The following is a 16355-nucleotide window of genomic DNA, read 5'->3' as shown; positions in this document are numbered from 1 at the left end:
TGTGTGTGTGTGTGTGTGTGTGTGGATTGAGACATACACCCTCGTCCCAGAGCCCCTGCCACCCCTTCTCCTCAAAGGTAACCTGGAAAAGTCAAATCCAAGGTGGATCACTGTGGCCAGATCTCCATTCCCAGGAGAGTTTATATAGACAACAAAGGGTGACTTCATCTTTGCCTCATTTGATATGTGCACAGTGTGCATTTGCCAAGCCCCCACTATGTGCAAGCACTGTGCCAGGCTCTGGGAACACAGTAGCAGAAGCTCCTGCCCTTGCTGTGCCTCTAGTTGTGTGGGAGGACTAGAGAGGCAGCCCCAAGACAGCACCCAAGATGCTATAATAGGAACAGACCCAGGGAGATGATGAGAGCCCATGGGAATGGCTGGCAGGGGGCTGGGCACAGACTTTGGGACAATCTTAGTGAAAACAGGATATCTGTCCTCAGGAAGCTCTCTGCTGAGGGGCAGGCAGGCAGCCTCTCAAAGCTGGCCAGCTCCCCTGCCTCGAGGTCCAGGGCTGAACAAGGCTTAAGACCTCTTGGGTATCACCTACCCCCACCATTTTCCTGGACGTGGCCTCCCCTGCCCCCCACAGGGCACCCCCTTGACCTCATCACTCCCTCTGGGCACCTGCCTTCCTAAGAGCCTTTCCAGACACCCCCGGGGAAGCCAGAGAGCCAGCAGATCCCAGGAGCCTTCCAGAAAATGAGTTCCATGGAGATCTGACTTCCCTTAGGAATGTGCTCTCCAGGCCTGGCCTTTCTGCTGCCAGATTGCAACATCTCTGGCCAAAAGGAGAGATTTAGACCAGTCCATCCCACGGCCCAATCTCACCAAGAACTGGAAACTCTGGCCCCGACCTCCCCCACCACCCAGCAGCAAGAAGGCCCGTGGGTGGCTGCATGCTCTGGACAGGACTCAAGCAAGGCTGTGCAGCAGAGGAGGCTCCAGGCAGGAGACCCAGGCAAGGACCTACCGCAGCAGGAGGGATCCAGCTTACACCCCAGGACTTCCTCACATCCAAGAGAAGACTCTTCACACACTCTGGACCCTTCCTCCATCCTGGGTGCAGGAGGGACTTAGGGGGCATTCTCAGAAGCAGGGAAAGGACAAGCCCCCTGGTTAAGGCTCCCCTTGCCTCCCAAGCTCATGGGCAAGTTGCAATCAGCTGGAGTCCTTCTTTGGGGGCACACAAAGGAAAGAACAGTGGTGTGGGAGATCCAGGGAGGACTGCACAGACAGCAAGCCTTTGGAGATAGCCCTAGTCCAAGGACTTAAGCCGGGGCCCTGAGACAATAAACTTGGCCTCCACTTTCTCTTCCCCCTGAGTGTGGTTTCAAGAGTCCCTCCCACTGTTCACTGCAGGAAATGCTGGGGGGCTCTGAGCCCCTTCCCTCTTAGCGCTTGTGGTCGGTCCCCCAGCAGCCCTCTCGTTTCTGGCCTGGGCCTGGGGGGTGGGCATTCCACACACATTTGAGGCGGGGCCAGATGCCCGCACTCAGAGCCTCTTTTTGTCCCTGGAATTGGATCCCAAGGCAGGGTGGGACAGGGTTGTCCCCTCTGCAGGGGGGAAATTGCCCAGGGAGGCGTTTGCCAGAGGAGAGGCCAGCTGGGCTCCTGGTCCTTCCTTTCCGCCCCAGTCCTGGTCCACGGCTGGCTCCCTGCCTCTCCGGCCATGTACCAACCGCGAGCCCGGGCGGCGCCCAAGGGCAGGGTCCCGCGCTGCCCGCTGCCTACCACCTGTCTCCTGCTGCTCGCCTACCTGGCTTACCTGGCGCTGGGCACCGGCGTGTTCTGGGCGCTGGAGGGCCGCGCGGCGCAGGACTCCAGCCGCAGCTTCCAGCGCGAGAAGTGGGAGCTGTTGCGGAACTTCACGTGTCTGGACGGCCCGGCGCTGGACTCGCTGATCCGGGTCAGGGGCGAGCGGGGCTGGCGCGGGCGCGGTGGGATGGGGAACGTGGGTGTACCGGCCGAGGGCGAGAGGGCCCGTCAGGCCCCAGACGGGGAACCGCCGGGAGCACGACAGGGTGGCATTTCCGCGCGGGGCCTGGAGGGTGGTTGGCACCCCCACGGAAAGGACCCCAGCTCTAGCGACAGTGCTGCACTGCGCCGTGCTCCGAGCCCTCCTCTGGGGGGCGAGAGGGCAAGACCGTCCCCGCCAGGAGACAGATGCGGGGCGCAAACGTCCGAATTTGGGGACGACTACAGGGGCGCGCCTGCCTGAGTCGGAAGCCCGCAGGGCCGACCAGGTGGAGCCAGAACGAGGACAGGGAGCGTGTGGTCCGCTGGTGGGAGGTGGCAGGTCGCACCGGGACGCGCAGCGCTGCGTTGGGGCCGGACAGAAGGCGAAGAATGGAGGGGCACACCTGGCCCCTCCCAGGGCGCGAACCCGGGCGCGAATTTGCGAACTGGGGGCGAGGACGGCAGGGGCGCTGGCCGGGGGCTAAGGACCGGCAAGACCGAGGGCATGACCACCGTAGGAGCCCGGGGGGAAGGGCGAGAGGACAGGCCGAAGCGCACTGCCTGGGCCGGCGCCGCGGAGAGAGGAGCCTGGCGGGGCGCAGACCCGGGTTGGAGAAAGGGAGGGCGGGCGCAGGGCCGCTCTGGGGCCGAGCCCGCTGTGCTCCAAGTCTTCGGACACCCGGGGCTGGGTGCGCCGCTCCAGCCACGAAGGCCGGGAAGGGCTTAAGGCGCGGGTGGGAGAGGAGGCAGAGGTCTCCCAGGGCCGACCCCTCAGAGGGTGGGGACTCAGCGGGCAGAGCAGGCAGCGGAGGGTTCTTGGGGCGGGGCATCCCGGATGGATGGAGGTCTCTTCCGACCCAGGCGACGCCAGACTGGCAGCTGCTCGATTTAGCGGATGCATTAACGTCCCAGGCCCTGGCTTGGTGCCCACACCCCTTCCTCCGAGAGCCCAGAGCCCGGGCCTGGACAGCTGCGCGCCATCCCTGAACCCCTGCCTTGCAGTCCTGGCCGCTCCTCTGCAGAGGCCAGGCCCTGTGCCCCAGGCTCTCCAGCCCAAAGCCAGTGCCCAGAAGGTAGCAGGGAAATGTGTCAGGGTGGGAAGGGACCCAGAGCGGAGAGGAGGTGGAGTTCTGAACCCTCGAACTAGACCGATTTGGCAGGGTCTGGAGCTGGGCCGGGCATGATCCATCTCTGCTAGGGATCTAAAGTGATTCCTCCACCCCGCCACCTGCAAACTTCTGCAAATATTAGTACATCAGCTTGGCCCTGCTGCTGAGGCTGTCTGACACACGCGTTGCCAAGGTGGTGAACTGCAAGGTGCCTGGGCCCGGGAAGATGACTATGATGATGATATTAGTAATAGTAAGTGCTTCTGTGCAGCACTGTGCCTACTCCCTTACCCATACTAACTCGGTTCGTGCTCACCTCCCTCACAGGTAGGTACTCTTACTATCATCCCCTTTTTAGAGGTGAAGAAACTGAGGCTCAGACAGGTTAAGTGGGAATACAGGCTATACAGCCCAAGCTGGGGCCATGAGCCACCATGAGTACTGCTTCTGGGTGGACCTGTGCCCCACCGGGCTCTCATCTCGTAGGCTTCCCTCCAACCCCCTCCTGCTCCATCCCCACCTCACCCCTTCCCCAACCCTCCTGTGGCTTCAGCCATCTCCAGGAATGAGGATGTGGCGTCCAGCCCATATCTTCCCTCTGAGAACCAGACATGTTCATGCAACTTCTCAAATTCCTCAAGGCCAAGAGCAAGCAGTCCTCCTCCTCCCAGCCCTGCTCCTTCACCTGTTCCAAGTCTCTGACATTTGTTCCATGTCCACACACCCTCTCGATCCTCTGGGATGGCTCCCTCCCAGCCCATATGCTGCCCGTACCAAATGGGGCCAGAGGCCTGGGCTTCTGAATATCTCCTCTCTGTTCCTCTGAAACACTCCATGCCAGCATGCAGGGCAGGCCCTCTGTTACTCACCCCTGCAACAGTCTAGCCCTTCTGATCTGACAAACTGCCATACTGCCAGCTGCCACAGGGCAGACAAACCTCACCCTGCCGACCCTTCACTCAGTGACCTTAGATGAGGCCTGTGACTCCAACCCTGGCACAGCAGAGCCAAGCACAGCTTGGCCCGGATCACCTGTCAGTCTCCTGAGTCCAGAAGTCTAGACTCCTCACCTTTCAGCCTCTGCTGCTGCTGTCCCACCTACCTAGATGTTCTTCCACCAGAAGCAATCCTGTCTGGCCCTCAGGGAAGATCACACGAAAAGATCATCTCCTCCATGAAGCCTCTGGTCCTACCCCCATGAGAATGAACACTTTTCTTCCCTGTATTCCTACACCATGGCAACGATAGCAACTGCTAACATTTACCACGTGCAGGGTACTGTTCTGTCTTTACACATAATACTTCATTTAACCCTCACAACAACTCTATGAAGCACGTATTATTAGTACTCCCATTTTATAGATAAGGAAACTGAGGCATAGGGAAGTTGAGTAACTTGCCCCGGACTGTGCAGCTGTACTGCCTCCTTAATGCCCAATGCGGCATTGAGCACATCACATTAGAGATAATTAAGTTTATCTCTATGCCACTGAGGGCTGAGATCATGTCTCTGTTATCTTCATGTCCCCTAAAAGCAGCACGTGTCATGCCTGGCCTAGTGCTTGTTGTGGGAGTGGGAGTGCGCAGGGGAGGAGAGGAATGGTTGGTCTACCCGCTGGTGAGCTATCAGACCCCATCCTGACCTGGGCTCTGGGGTGAAGAGAGGGGAGGGAGCTGTCCCCACGGGGGCTGCCCCTGGAATCCCTGGCTGGAGGGGCAGGGCCTCCCTGCGCTGGCCAGGCTGGGAGGGAAGAGAGATTGTGAGGATTGTGCATGAGTGTGTGTGTGCTGGGGTGCAGGGACACAGTCACCCCGCAGAGCCTGGCGGTCACTGCAGCCTCTCCCCCAGGACATCGTGGAAGCGTACAAAAGCGGGGCCAGCCTGCTCAGCAACACCACCAGCATGGGGCGCTGGGAGTTCCTGGGCTCCTTCTTCTTCTCCGTGTCCACCATCACCACCATCGGTAAGGGCGGGTGGGCCAGGTGGATGGGGCTGGGGCGGGTGGCCGTCCTTTGGCGGGGTTTCTGGGCCTCACGAACCCACACATCCTACTGTGTGTGACTGTGCAGCGTGGACACCGCCTGGGAACAGAGTCCTGGGCCTCACCGCAGACCTGCTGCGCGGGTTTCTGCACTTTACCCAGATTCCCAGGGGGTTCGTGTGCCACGCTCAGGCTTGAGGGACACTGCTCTAGGGGACTCTGCCTCACACAGCCTTGCAGGAAGCAGAGGTCTCCAGGCAAAGCAAGAAAGATGCCTCTGGGCGCTACAAGTGTCCCACCTCCTCAGCCCAGCCCACCCAGCACTGAGCCCGGGGTGGTGGCGGGGAGAGGAGAAGGAAAAGTTGGAAAGGAGGAAGGGGCAGCTCTGGAACCCAGGACCTGATGCAGGGCGGCCCCCGCCCCCACCGCCCGTCCCCCTGCCCCGGCCCCTGCATGACCCCGGACGCACCAGCAGGTGGCAGGCTGACACCACTGGTGACTCGGGCTACCGCCTCCCGGCGCCCGGCGGGGCTGGATCCTGTCGCCACATCCCAGCCTCTGTCCTCCCCGGGGTGGGGTGAGGCAAGCGCCCCCACAGGACTGTCCCTCTAGGCTTGATCGGCCGGTGCTCCTTGGGAGCGACCTCGGGCTGCGCAGGAGCTGGGCGACGCTCGGGACACGCGTGCCTGCGAGGCCCCCAGCTCCACGGACCCGAGCCCCGGGAAGGACCGGCAGGACGGTGCTTTTCCCCCGTGACATCCCCAGGGTCTAAAACAAGGCCCAGCGCACAGTGGGTGCTTGATAAACACTGCCATGTTAAGGAGTCCCCTTAAATACGCACTTGAACAGCGTGTATTGAGTGCCAGGGCATCGGGGATCTTGAAGCGCAGTTGCTGTGGGCCCGGCCTCCCAGATGCGTGGGGACCTTTACGCGGTGACCCCCGCAGCTCCCGCACCCTCTGCCCCAGGCCTGCCCCTCCGGCCCCCCAAGTGCAGGGTCTCGCAGCCTCTCTCTTCCCCTCTCTACCGTTCCCGGCCTGGACCGTTCCCCTGCTCCTTCCTCTCCACTCAATCTCAGCCACCCCTGAGGGGGAGGAGGGCGGAGGAAGGAGGGCCCTGCCCCACCACACACACGGTACAGTACGATACACCTGGGGCCTTCCTGTACCAGCCACTGTGCTGGGCACTTTGGCATTTGAGATCTCAATTTGTCCATATGGCAACCTCCAGGGATAGGTCTTACTATTTTTATGTCACAGATGGGGAAACCGAGGCACCGACAGGCTGTGCAACTTCCCCAAGGTCATATAGCTGGTGAGCAGCAGAGTTGGAATTGGAAACCCAGCTAGGGGACTGCACTGCTGTTTCCAATAGTGTCTGCCCTTGGAGGGTTTACAAGATGGGGCGGGAATTCTAAGCAGCAAGGAGATAGCCATGGTGGGCTGAACAATAGGGGAGCTCATGATTCTGTGATTCTCACACCCACACACACATGCACACACACACACACACACACGTGCATGCACGCACAGGCAGGGAACTCAGAGCAGGAGTGGCAGGGAGACGGGGTACATCTGGGACACCACAAGGGAAGGAAGGGGTATCTGAGAGGCTCAGCAGAGGGCAGCCTCTTTGGCAACCCCGTCCCCCTGGGGCCAGCACCCTGTAAGGGCTGTGCTTTCCAAGCCCTGAAATGAAACAGGGTCTGACAGGCACGCAGATACTTCTGGGCCAGGAGGATGGGCCTGACACGGAAAGTATTCATCATCTATAAACCACATCCCTGGCTTGCTTATTCGTTCACTCATTTGTCCATCCACTCATTCAACAAATAAATTGAGTCGCTCCTGTGCACCAGAGTGTTCTAGGTGCTGAGGATGCAACAGTAACCAAAACTCGCAAGCCCTGCCCTCGGGGAGCTGGCATTCTAGCGCGGGGGGACATACTGTAAATAAACAGACATGTGGATAATAATCAGGGGTGGGAGGTGTTTAGAGGAAAGTAAAGCCTGTTAAGAGGGTCTCATAGTGATGGGGGCTACTGTAGACGGGGTGGCTGTGGGAGAACTCGCCAATACAGTAATATTGAAGCAGGGACATGAGCAAAATAAGGGAGCAAGCTCCTCAAACATCTGAGAGACCCTCCTGCCATCAAGTTGCAAAGGCCCTGAGGCAGGACTGTGGTGTGTTTGGGGAGTAGTAAGAAGGTCCAGGTGGCTGGAGAGAGTTGGAAATGAGGGCTGAGTGCAGAGGAGCCCAGTCATGTAGGCCTTGCAGGGTGCCCAGAGCTCCTAGCAAGGTACAGAGGGACAGTCAGGAGACATGCTAAGTGAGAGGTGGCGTGGACAGGGCTGTGGCTACCCAGCATTCAACAGGTCAGTGAGGACTTCTCTAATGCCCACGGATTTTGCTGACCTGAGGGATGACTGAGAATGATGGGGAGGAGAAAAACCCATTTCATGTCAGCCGTAGCAAGCTGCAGGCCTCCGGGGGGCTCCTCCCAGAGCTGGAATCTAGGTGCCACCAACCCACTGGTGAGAACGGAATGAAAGAACCCCACGGACAGAGGATGAAACTTGGGAGGGACCCACAGCTGGAGGAGAGAAGGATGGAAATCAAGGGGTTTTCCTCACCCTAGATGCCACCAGAAAGGAGAACCCCCTCTGTTAGAAGGGGACACCTACAAAGGCCAGCAGGGAGAGAAGCCTGGGGACTCAAGAGGCCTCTGAGGTCCTCAGACCAGAAGCCAGGTCAGTGGAGTTCCACCATTCCTCCATTCGTTCATGCAACAAACGTTTATTTAGCACTTCATATACACTAGATGCTTGAGAGCTCACAGTCCCATCTACAGCACACCTCCATTGCCTCCTCTCATCCCCACAACACTCCGTAGGTGGATGTCAGCATCCCCATTTTACAGACAAGAAAACAGAGGCTCCAAAAAGTCAAGCCACTTACCCAAGGTCCCACAGCCTGCAAGGGGCAGAGCTGGGATTCAAACCTGGGGAGTGCATTAGACTCCCAAGCCCATGCTCTGGACTCATACTGCATTGGCCTCTCTCAGGACCTGTCAGTGAGGTGGGCTGGGGTGGGGAGTGCAGTGCGTAAACCGCCAGTTTCAATATAGTACAGGTGAGTGCGGGGAGTGTGAGTGCACCAACCCCGTCTGAGGGAGCAGGAATGTTAGGCAATGATCTGGGGCAGGGTGGGAGGCATTTGTTCACTTACTTACACATTCATTCATGTATGTCCTCATTCATTCATTCATTCAGCATTCATACTTGTCCTTATTCAACACGCCTACGGGGTAAGCACCGGCTAAGGGTCAGATCTTGTGCCAGTTGTTGGGGATGTCAAGATGCTTACGACCCAGCCCTGCTCTTGAGGGGCTCACCATACTCAGAGGAGGCAGACAGGGAAACAAATCACTCCCACCCAGCGCAGCTCCCCCCAAGCCGGGGCAGAGTGCTGGGGAGCCCTGGAGGAGGAGCCGCTCCACTGGAGAGTGGGACTCTGGAAGGGGAATTATAGGTGGGCAAGAGGGGACACACACCCTTCATAGTGGAAGAATCATGTTCCAAGGCACAGAGCCACGAGAGGGCCTGGGGGCTCCACGGGGCAGGAGTGTGACGGGGGTGGGAAAGCGGGAGCACAGGCGGGGCTCAGAGAGAGGCTTAGTGAGAGTTTGGACTGTCCCCAGCAGGCATGAGACTAAGGGAGGGTTATAACCTGGGTAATGGTCTCATCAGGTTTGCATTTTAGAGAGATGAGACCGTGGTAGTGACCAAGGAGGTCGGAGACAGAGGTGGAGGAGACGGAATTTCGGGCTGACAGAATCCTTTGTGAACTTCTCATGCTCCCCCAGCCCCCTGCCCTCTCTTCCCCCGCCATCGGGTCAGCCGATGCTCCCTCTTCTGCCTCCCACTCACACAGGGCTTGGGCAGGGAGCCCAGGCGTGTTACTCTGGGTCCTCCAGGAATCAGATATCAAGATGGAATTAGATGTGCAAGAGATACATTGGGTGGGGGACTTCGAAGGATGAAGGGGCAGGAATAGACGGCAAAAGGCTCGGGCTGCAAGACGGTCTGAACCGTGAAAGGAGAGAGGAAAGGAAGGAGGCTTGGGCGGGAAGAGCTGCAGACTGCAGTGCGGCTCTGAGGGAGGACGTCCCGGCCAGGCCTTGGGAGCCCCAAGCAAAGGTTGCCTGCGAGGGGAGGTCTGCCCTGGGCAGGGACAGCCGCTTCCGTGCCCCACTGTGCCCAGCTGTGGCTGGGAGCAGCCCGCAGACAGCGTGGACTCAGCATGGATGGTGCAGTGGATCCCCAGGGTGCAGCAGCTGGAGGCTGTCCCCTCCCTGTCCCTCTCCCGCATCCCTCTGCCCACCCAGAGAGGCAGGAAATGAAGACAGGAAAGATGAGCCCCTCACATGCAGTGGGTTCAAGCTCATGTGAGCTGCTTAGCCTCCCAGAGCTTCTCCCTCCGACCCGGAAACCGGCCCATCATCCCGATTTGGGACGGCGGCTGTGAGGGTGCACAGAGGGAGGAGTGCACAGGGCTTCTGCACAGCGCCTGGCACAGGAAAGGACAGGCGTGGCAAGGACCGGCTGCCCATCCTGAGTGGGTTGGAAGGAGGGCCGGGGGGTCAGCCAGGGGTGAGGAGCGTGGGGGGAGTGGGCAGGGCCGTCTGGACAGGCCCCTGAGTGCCCCCTCTCCCCGCAGGCTACGGCAACCTGAGCCCCCACACGATGGCCGCCCGACTCTTCTGCATCGCCTTTGCCCTCGTGGGGATCCCGCTCAACCTCGTGGTGCTCAACCGCCTGGGCCACCTCATGCAGCAGGGGGTGCACCGCTGCGCCCGCAGGCTGGGGGGCACTGGGCGGGTGAGGGCTGCTGGAGCTGGGGGTGGGCTCCTCAGGGAACGAGGGCTGCCGTGGGACGCTGGGTCACTGATGGGGAGGGGGCAGCAGGGGTTACTAGTGGGGGTGGGGTGGGATTGGGGGGTCCCTGCCCAGAGTGGGGTCCTGGGTAATAAAGGGGCATCCGTGGTGGGGACGGCGTGGGGCCTGGGAGACAGGAAGGGCACAGGCTCTTGGCTGGAAACCTGGAGAACAGAAACCAGGGGAAGGGGGCCCTGGGCAGCCCCCTTCTTCCTGGGGGAAGGCTCCAGCTGCCCCCAGCACGACACCCCAGGCTGTCTGCTCCCCCGGCCCCCAGGTGCCGGCAGAGGCCACGGGGGCGGGGGGCTGAGGCACCGTGTCACTGTCCACACACACAGGACCCCAGCAAGGCGCGGTGGCTGGCGGGCTCCAGTGCCCTCCTCTCAGGCCTCCTGCTCTTCCTGCTGCTGCCCCCGCTGCTCTTCTCCCACGTGGAGGGCTGGAGCTACATCGAGGGCTTCTACTACGCCTTCGTCACCCTCAGCACCGTGGGCTTCGGCGACTACGTGATCGGTGAGGGCCCCAGCGGGAGGGCTGGCGGGAGGGGGGTCCAGGGATCCAGCTGCCTGCGCCTCCCGCTCACCTGCCCCTGCGGTCAGGAGACGTGGCCCTGCCCGCCCGTGTTGTGTGGCGGGCTGAGGTCGCTCCTGCACACCTTGACCTGCGCTGAGAGGTCGTCACGTGGCCGCAGGCCAACCCATTGTGCTTAGAGCCCTCCAGGTAAGGGGAGTCCCTGACCTCCCGCCCTGTCTGTCCTTGCCCCAGGCCCCCTCCCCACTTCACTCCCCCACTCCGTGGAGCGCCAGCCCCTCCCACGGCTCCTGGGCTGGAGGTCACAGCCCTCCGGGGCAGGCGGCAGAGTCTGGAAGACTCATGAAACACCCGCCTCCCCGGAGCCCTGTTGGCGAACGATTGGCAGCCAAATTCTGCGTGCCAGCAAGGACAAAAGGAAAGGGCCCCAGGGTCCAGAGGACCCAGGGCCGGGTTTAATCAGTGGTCACTGCCCCACGTAGGCAAGACAAGGGCCCCAGAAGCCACTCATCTTGCATAATAAAAGCTGGCGTGGATGCCCAGCAGGTGGCAGTGGAGGGACATCCTGAGCCAGCCCAGCTTCATCATCCCCCTCATCTCCCACCCCTGAAGATTCATGGTACAGCGGTGGCACTACCACCGCGCTGGCCTCAGGGGGCTTTCCACCCTCCCTCTGACCCCGTGGCCCTAAAGTGGGGAGGAGGCCTTGCTCCTCCTCACCCCTTCAGCAAGACCCCAGCCTGGAATACTGAAGGTAAGTTTTACCAAAGAAACAGTCACCTAACTCAGCAGGCAACCTGGAGTGATGGTCGGTCGTCACCCCTATTTTACTGAGGAGGAAGCTGAAGCTCAGAGATGCCAAGCCATCTGCCCAAGATTGCACAGCTCTGAGATATGAATTCTGATCTATTTGACTCCGAAATTCATACCCTTTCCAGACTGCCTAAAATGTCCCTTTTCTGGGTCTCAGTGTCCTTGTCTGTAAAATGAGGTGATTGCTAAGACCCTCCAGTGCCTTCTGGCCTCTGTGTGCAAGGAACCCTTCCTGAACCTCTCCTTCCCCAGGAACAGGGACCTGGTACTAGGGGTCTCATGCTACGGCCTTCCCCAATCTCCCCAATCTTGGGAGGAGGGCTCTTGTTCTGGAAAGAGCTCCTTCTACCTGGGGCATGTTCCCATCTTTACTCTCAAAGTAGAGAGAGGTGTCTGAGAAAGCTAAGCCCTGCTGCTCCAAGGGCCACATCTGCCCGCTTCCCAGCTCAGAGGATGATTCTTGGATCTGTCTTCTCTTCTCTATTCTCACTGTCATTTCCCTTGTCCAGGCAAGGCTGTGGCATACAGTTGCACAGGCTGGGCACTGCACAACCCTATAGGTTTGCCATTCACACAGAGCATAATGAAAGATGGCACCCATGGAGTTGTAGAACCCTCTATCCTTGTCCCCCCTTGGCTCTCATGACCTTTAAAAATATAAATGCTACCATGTCACCTGCCTAGCTCTTCTAAAAACCTTCATTGTTTTCCCAAAGTTTTAGGATGGAGTCCAAAATCCATAACTAGGCCCCTGAGGGCCCTGCCTCCCTCTCCAGTCTGAGCTCTCTCCCTTCCACACTGCATTCCAGCCACCATAAATACCAGAAATACTGTTCTGGCCGGCTGTGGCAGCTTCCACCCAGGGCCGTGCGGTCTGACAGGTCCTGCAGCGGCCTCCCCGGGAAGCTGGCCTGGGGAAGACAGTGTGGGGTTGGTGGGAATCTCCGTGAGGATGCCCTGAGGCCTGGCAGTCCCCTGTGGCAGCACAGGACAGGGCAGGGCAGAGGGAGGAGGGGGCAGCCCTCTCTAGACATGGGCACTGGAAATGGGACGAAAGGCCTCAGCCAGCATCCAGGAAAAGGTGGTGACTTCGCACAGCCAGTCTACGAGGAGGGCTGCTCAGGGTCCCTGCCACCCTGTGACCCCCCACTGGGAGCAGCAGGGTGGGAACAGGCCTCCAGAGCCCCTGCCAGTACGCCCTGACTGGCGAGACCTGGTCCACCGCAAGGACCCTTTAAGGCCAGAGGGGCTGCCCAGGCAGACCACCCCTGCCCAGCGGCCCCTCCACCACGTCTCCAGAGATTAGCTGCGCACTCACGTCCCTCCGCAGCCACTGCAGCGCCTCATGGCAAGTGGCTACCCTGAGAGCCCCACTGCTTCATCTGCAAGGGCTCTTCCGTATATAGATGGGGAAACTGAGGCCCAGAGAAGGGAAAGGAGTTGAATAAGGTCATGAGCGGGCAAGTCAGGGCAAGTCTAGGATAAACTCCCAAGCCAGGGTCCTCACACCACCCATGTTCCAGAATCTTCCACACCTATTCCTCAAATCTCTGAGCTTTCCTTGTCCTCCAGCAACAGGGTCAACTCCTCCCTTTGATGGGAATGCTGAGGTCCCCACCTGGCCACTGGACGTGGGCAGGCACAGGGCGCTGTCTTCACAGCCTCCATCTGCCCGAAGGCCGTGGCCGGAGCAGCGCCGGTCTCAGCCACCTGCTCCTCCCGGCCCACGGCCCTCGCTGCCCCCGATTGCATTTGCAGCTCAGTCCGCCTTGCCAGCTGCCAGGTCTCCTGCCACTTGTGATTTCAGCTAAAAAAATGAAATAAAAGGGGAGATGAATGCCTCCTCCCCTCTGTGACCAGGAGCCAGCCAAGGCGGGTGGCAGGGCCAGGGAGCTGGCTCGACACTGATCTCATTTGGGACCGTCAGCGGAATCGGAATCGTGGCCCGATAACCCAATCAGCCTAATCCAATCCCAGCTTCTCCCCCACAGCAGAGGTCAGCTCCGGGCTGCAGCCTCACCCCAGCGGGGGTCCAAGAGAGGGGCTGTCCTGTGGGGCCTGGACAGAGAGGCCGTCTGGGACAGCAGGAACAGTAGACAGGAGGGGGCAGGGTGCTGAGGCAGAAAGGGAGGTGGAGGAAATAGGAGGGCAGATCTCCACCCTGTGATGAGGGAGGCCAGACAGACCCCCAGGGAGGGAACTAAATCACAGAGACAGCGTGCCATGGCAAGAGTTATCAGAAACACAGCGACCCGTCTGCCCTTCCCGGCCATTATTATCCAGTATGGACTGCACCGCACTGGGGCGTTTGATGGGAGTAAAACAATCAACCAGCCACGGTCCTGGGCACTGTCAGCCCGGGCACTGTAGCTGCACCAGCCCGTGTGGACCCCAGCAGTCGCAGGAGGAGGACCCTTACTGTGTCCACCTTACAGCCCAGGGAGTAACCTGCGGGACCAGGGGAGGTAACCAGGCCAAGGGGAATTGGAAGTGAAGAGCATTCAGAACTGAGGGGACAGCAAGTACAAAGGTCCTGAGGCAGGAAGGATGACCGATGTGGAAATGGGGAAAGAGTGGCAGGGCAGTCAGAGGGAGACGTGTGCTGCAGAGGCAAGGCTTTAGAACTTAAAAGCCACGGAAACATTATATTCCCTGGTGGGAATTTCACAGAGGAGGGGTGTTCAGACAGATGGCAATCACGTGCTCCTAAGAACTGAGGCAGGACACGTACCCAGCTGTTTTACCCGTACTTCCTAAACCCCTTGGCTCCAGCAAGCTGCCTCCTTGCAGATGTGTGAGAACCAAACACAGAGACAGGCAAACGGTAGAGCAGGCATCAGAGTGTCCTGGAGGCGTGTTCAAGTACAGACTGCTGGGCCCACCCCAGGGTCTCTGAGTGAGAAGGCCTGCAGTGGGGACCCCATCATGTGCATCTCTGACAAGCTCTCAGATGACGCTGATGCTGCTGGTCCAGGGACCACACTTTGAGAACCGCTGGGACAGAGCATAAACAGAGTCCCTCAGAGAGACAAAGAGGAAATTTAGCTTCCAAGCCCAAGCACCAATCCAGGGAGGCTTCCTGGACTCCTAGGGAGGTGACCATGAGACCCGGAATCAGATCAGTGTGTGTTTCCCATGTTCTGTCCTGCTTACCCCTCAGCTTGCTCAGGTGACTCAGCCATGCGTGCCCGCTTCCGTTTGGGGACTGTGGCCCTGACTTTGCCAGGCCTCCATCCTCTGCTTTTCCCCAGGGATGAACCCCTCTCGGTGGTACCCGCTGTGGTACAAGAACATGGTGTCCCTGTGGATTCTCTTTGGGATGGCGTGGCTGGCCTTGATCATCAAACTGATCCTCTCCCTGCTGGAGACCCCAGGAGGGGCGTGTTCCTGCTATCACCACAGCTCCAGGGAGGACTTCAAGTTTCGAAGCTGGCGGCAAGGCCCAGATGGGGAGCCGGAGTCCCACTCCCCACAGCAAGGCTGCTGTCTAGAGGGGCCTTTGGGAATCATACAGCATCTGGAACCTTCTACTCAGGTTGCGCACTATGGCAAGGACAGCTAGTTTACTCCAGTATTTGCTCAATCTTCCTCCTCAGCAACAAGACCTCTCATTTTAAGCTTGGCACATGACCACCTAGACTAAAGACTACATGTTCCATCCTCCCTGGAGGCTAGGTGCAACTATATGATTAAATTCTGCCCAATAAGATATACAGAGAAATATCCTGTGTGACATGGAATGTGACTTTCAGGTGGAGCAAGGTATTCCCCTTTTCCCCACTTCCTTACTCTAGCTGGCTGCAAAGCTGATACGGTGGCTGGAGCTCTGGCAGCCATCTTGTGCCATGAGGTAGAGGCCATGTTTGTGATTGGTGGCATAATAAGATAGAAGAATCCTAGATCCCTGATGACCCCAGAGCCATCATAACAAACCTGGATTGAAGTGAGAGAGAAATAAATGTCTTATTTAAGACACTATTATTTGGGTTTTTCTGTCACTCATCATCAAACCTAATTCTAATTGACATACACACCCAGAGACTGGAGCCTACACAGCGGGAAACCACCCCCTCCCCAAGTGAGTTTGTCCAGGACTGGCGACAAGAATGGACGGAGGACCGGACTGCTGGCCCCCATACCTTCAGAGACCCTCCAGGTAAACTCACTCAAGATTTACTGATAACACTCAGCACTGATACAGCCAGCAGGTGGCTGGTCCCAGTTCAGCTGGTGAAGCCTTGCTCATTCACACCACAGAAGAGCCTGGGGCAGGCCAGTGGGCTCCTCCTGCCCCCCTGCGTTTGAAGGCTCCAGCCACAGTTTGCAGAGCCAGGTGGGTTTGAGGAGGCCACTTCTGTTTGCAGAGCGTCTCACCTTGAGCATTTCTGTCTCCCACCCAGGGTTGCAACTAAGGCAGCCTATGATGTAGTGGTCCCCACCACACACACCCACACACCCACGTCCTGCAGCCCAGCCAGGAGCCCCTGGCTGTACCAGCCAGCACCTGAGGGTCACCCAGGGCAGCTGGGTTCTTGGCCTCAGTGGGCACCCATGACTGTTCCTACACCCATCCTATGGGTGGCATCACAGGGACCCAGGGAGCTCCATGTGGCCCTTCCCTAAGGACAAACCCCTCCGCCTTGGAGCCCTCCTGGAACCGGCTCAGGGGCAGCCTTTTGGCCAGTGAAGCAGTGAGGCTGTTACACCATCCCGCTGGCACCACCGGCCTGAGTGGACCAAGGCCAAACCCAGCAGCAACCCCAGGGAATAAACAGCAGGGGCCACGCTCCCTTCCCAAGGCCCACAGAGGGGGCACAGGGAAACAGAGGTGAGGAGATTGCTGGAAGCCTGGACGTGGCATCCCGTGTACTTACCACACTCCAGAAAGAGGACCTAGCAATTCAAAACTGGGAGCAAGGGACAGGCCAGCGCGCTGGGTTGGCCACTGTGATCCCAACGCTATCTCGCCCCGGGCCCCTTCTCCTCATGCCTGGCGCCCTGGACTCAGCGTCTCCATCCCCCCAA

General features: G+C 59.3%; 1 protein-coding gene across 2 annotated transcripts; it reads left to right on the top strand.

Moving 5' to 3' along the window:
* Window positions 1–1585: 1585 nt before the first annotated feature.
* KCNK17 (potassium two pore domain channel subfamily K member 17) lies at window positions 1586–15268 on the top strand. 2 transcript variants are annotated; one of them, XM_045542106.1, is made up of 5 exons: window positions 1586–1909; window positions 4918–5032; window positions 9769–9929; window positions 10325–10499; window positions 14582–15268. In XM_045542106.1, exons 1-5 carry the CDS (start codon window positions 1673–1675, stop codon window positions 14890–14892), a joined length of 999 nt encoding a protein of 332 aa, XP_045398062.1. In that variant the 5' UTR covers window positions 1586–1672; the 3' UTR covers window positions 14893–15268. The 2 variants fall into 2 exon arrangements, with proteins under 2 accessions (XP_045398062.1, XP_045398063.1); XM_045542107.1 differs by lacking the exon at window positions 14582–15268 and adding an exon at window positions 14103–14194 and having other exon boundaries at window positions 1588–1909.
* The last annotated feature ends 1087 nt before the right edge of the window (window positions 15269–16355 follow it).

This window comes from Lemur catta, chromosome 2 (assembly GCF_020740605.2).
Source record: "Lemur catta isolate mLemCat1 chromosome 2, mLemCat1.pri, whole genome shotgun sequence".
NCBI lineage: Eukaryota > Metazoa > Chordata > Mammalia > Primates > Lemuridae > Lemur > Lemur catta.
The sequence above is the reverse complement of the archived record's forward strand: the minus strand, read 5'-3'. Positions and strand labels throughout refer to the sequence as shown.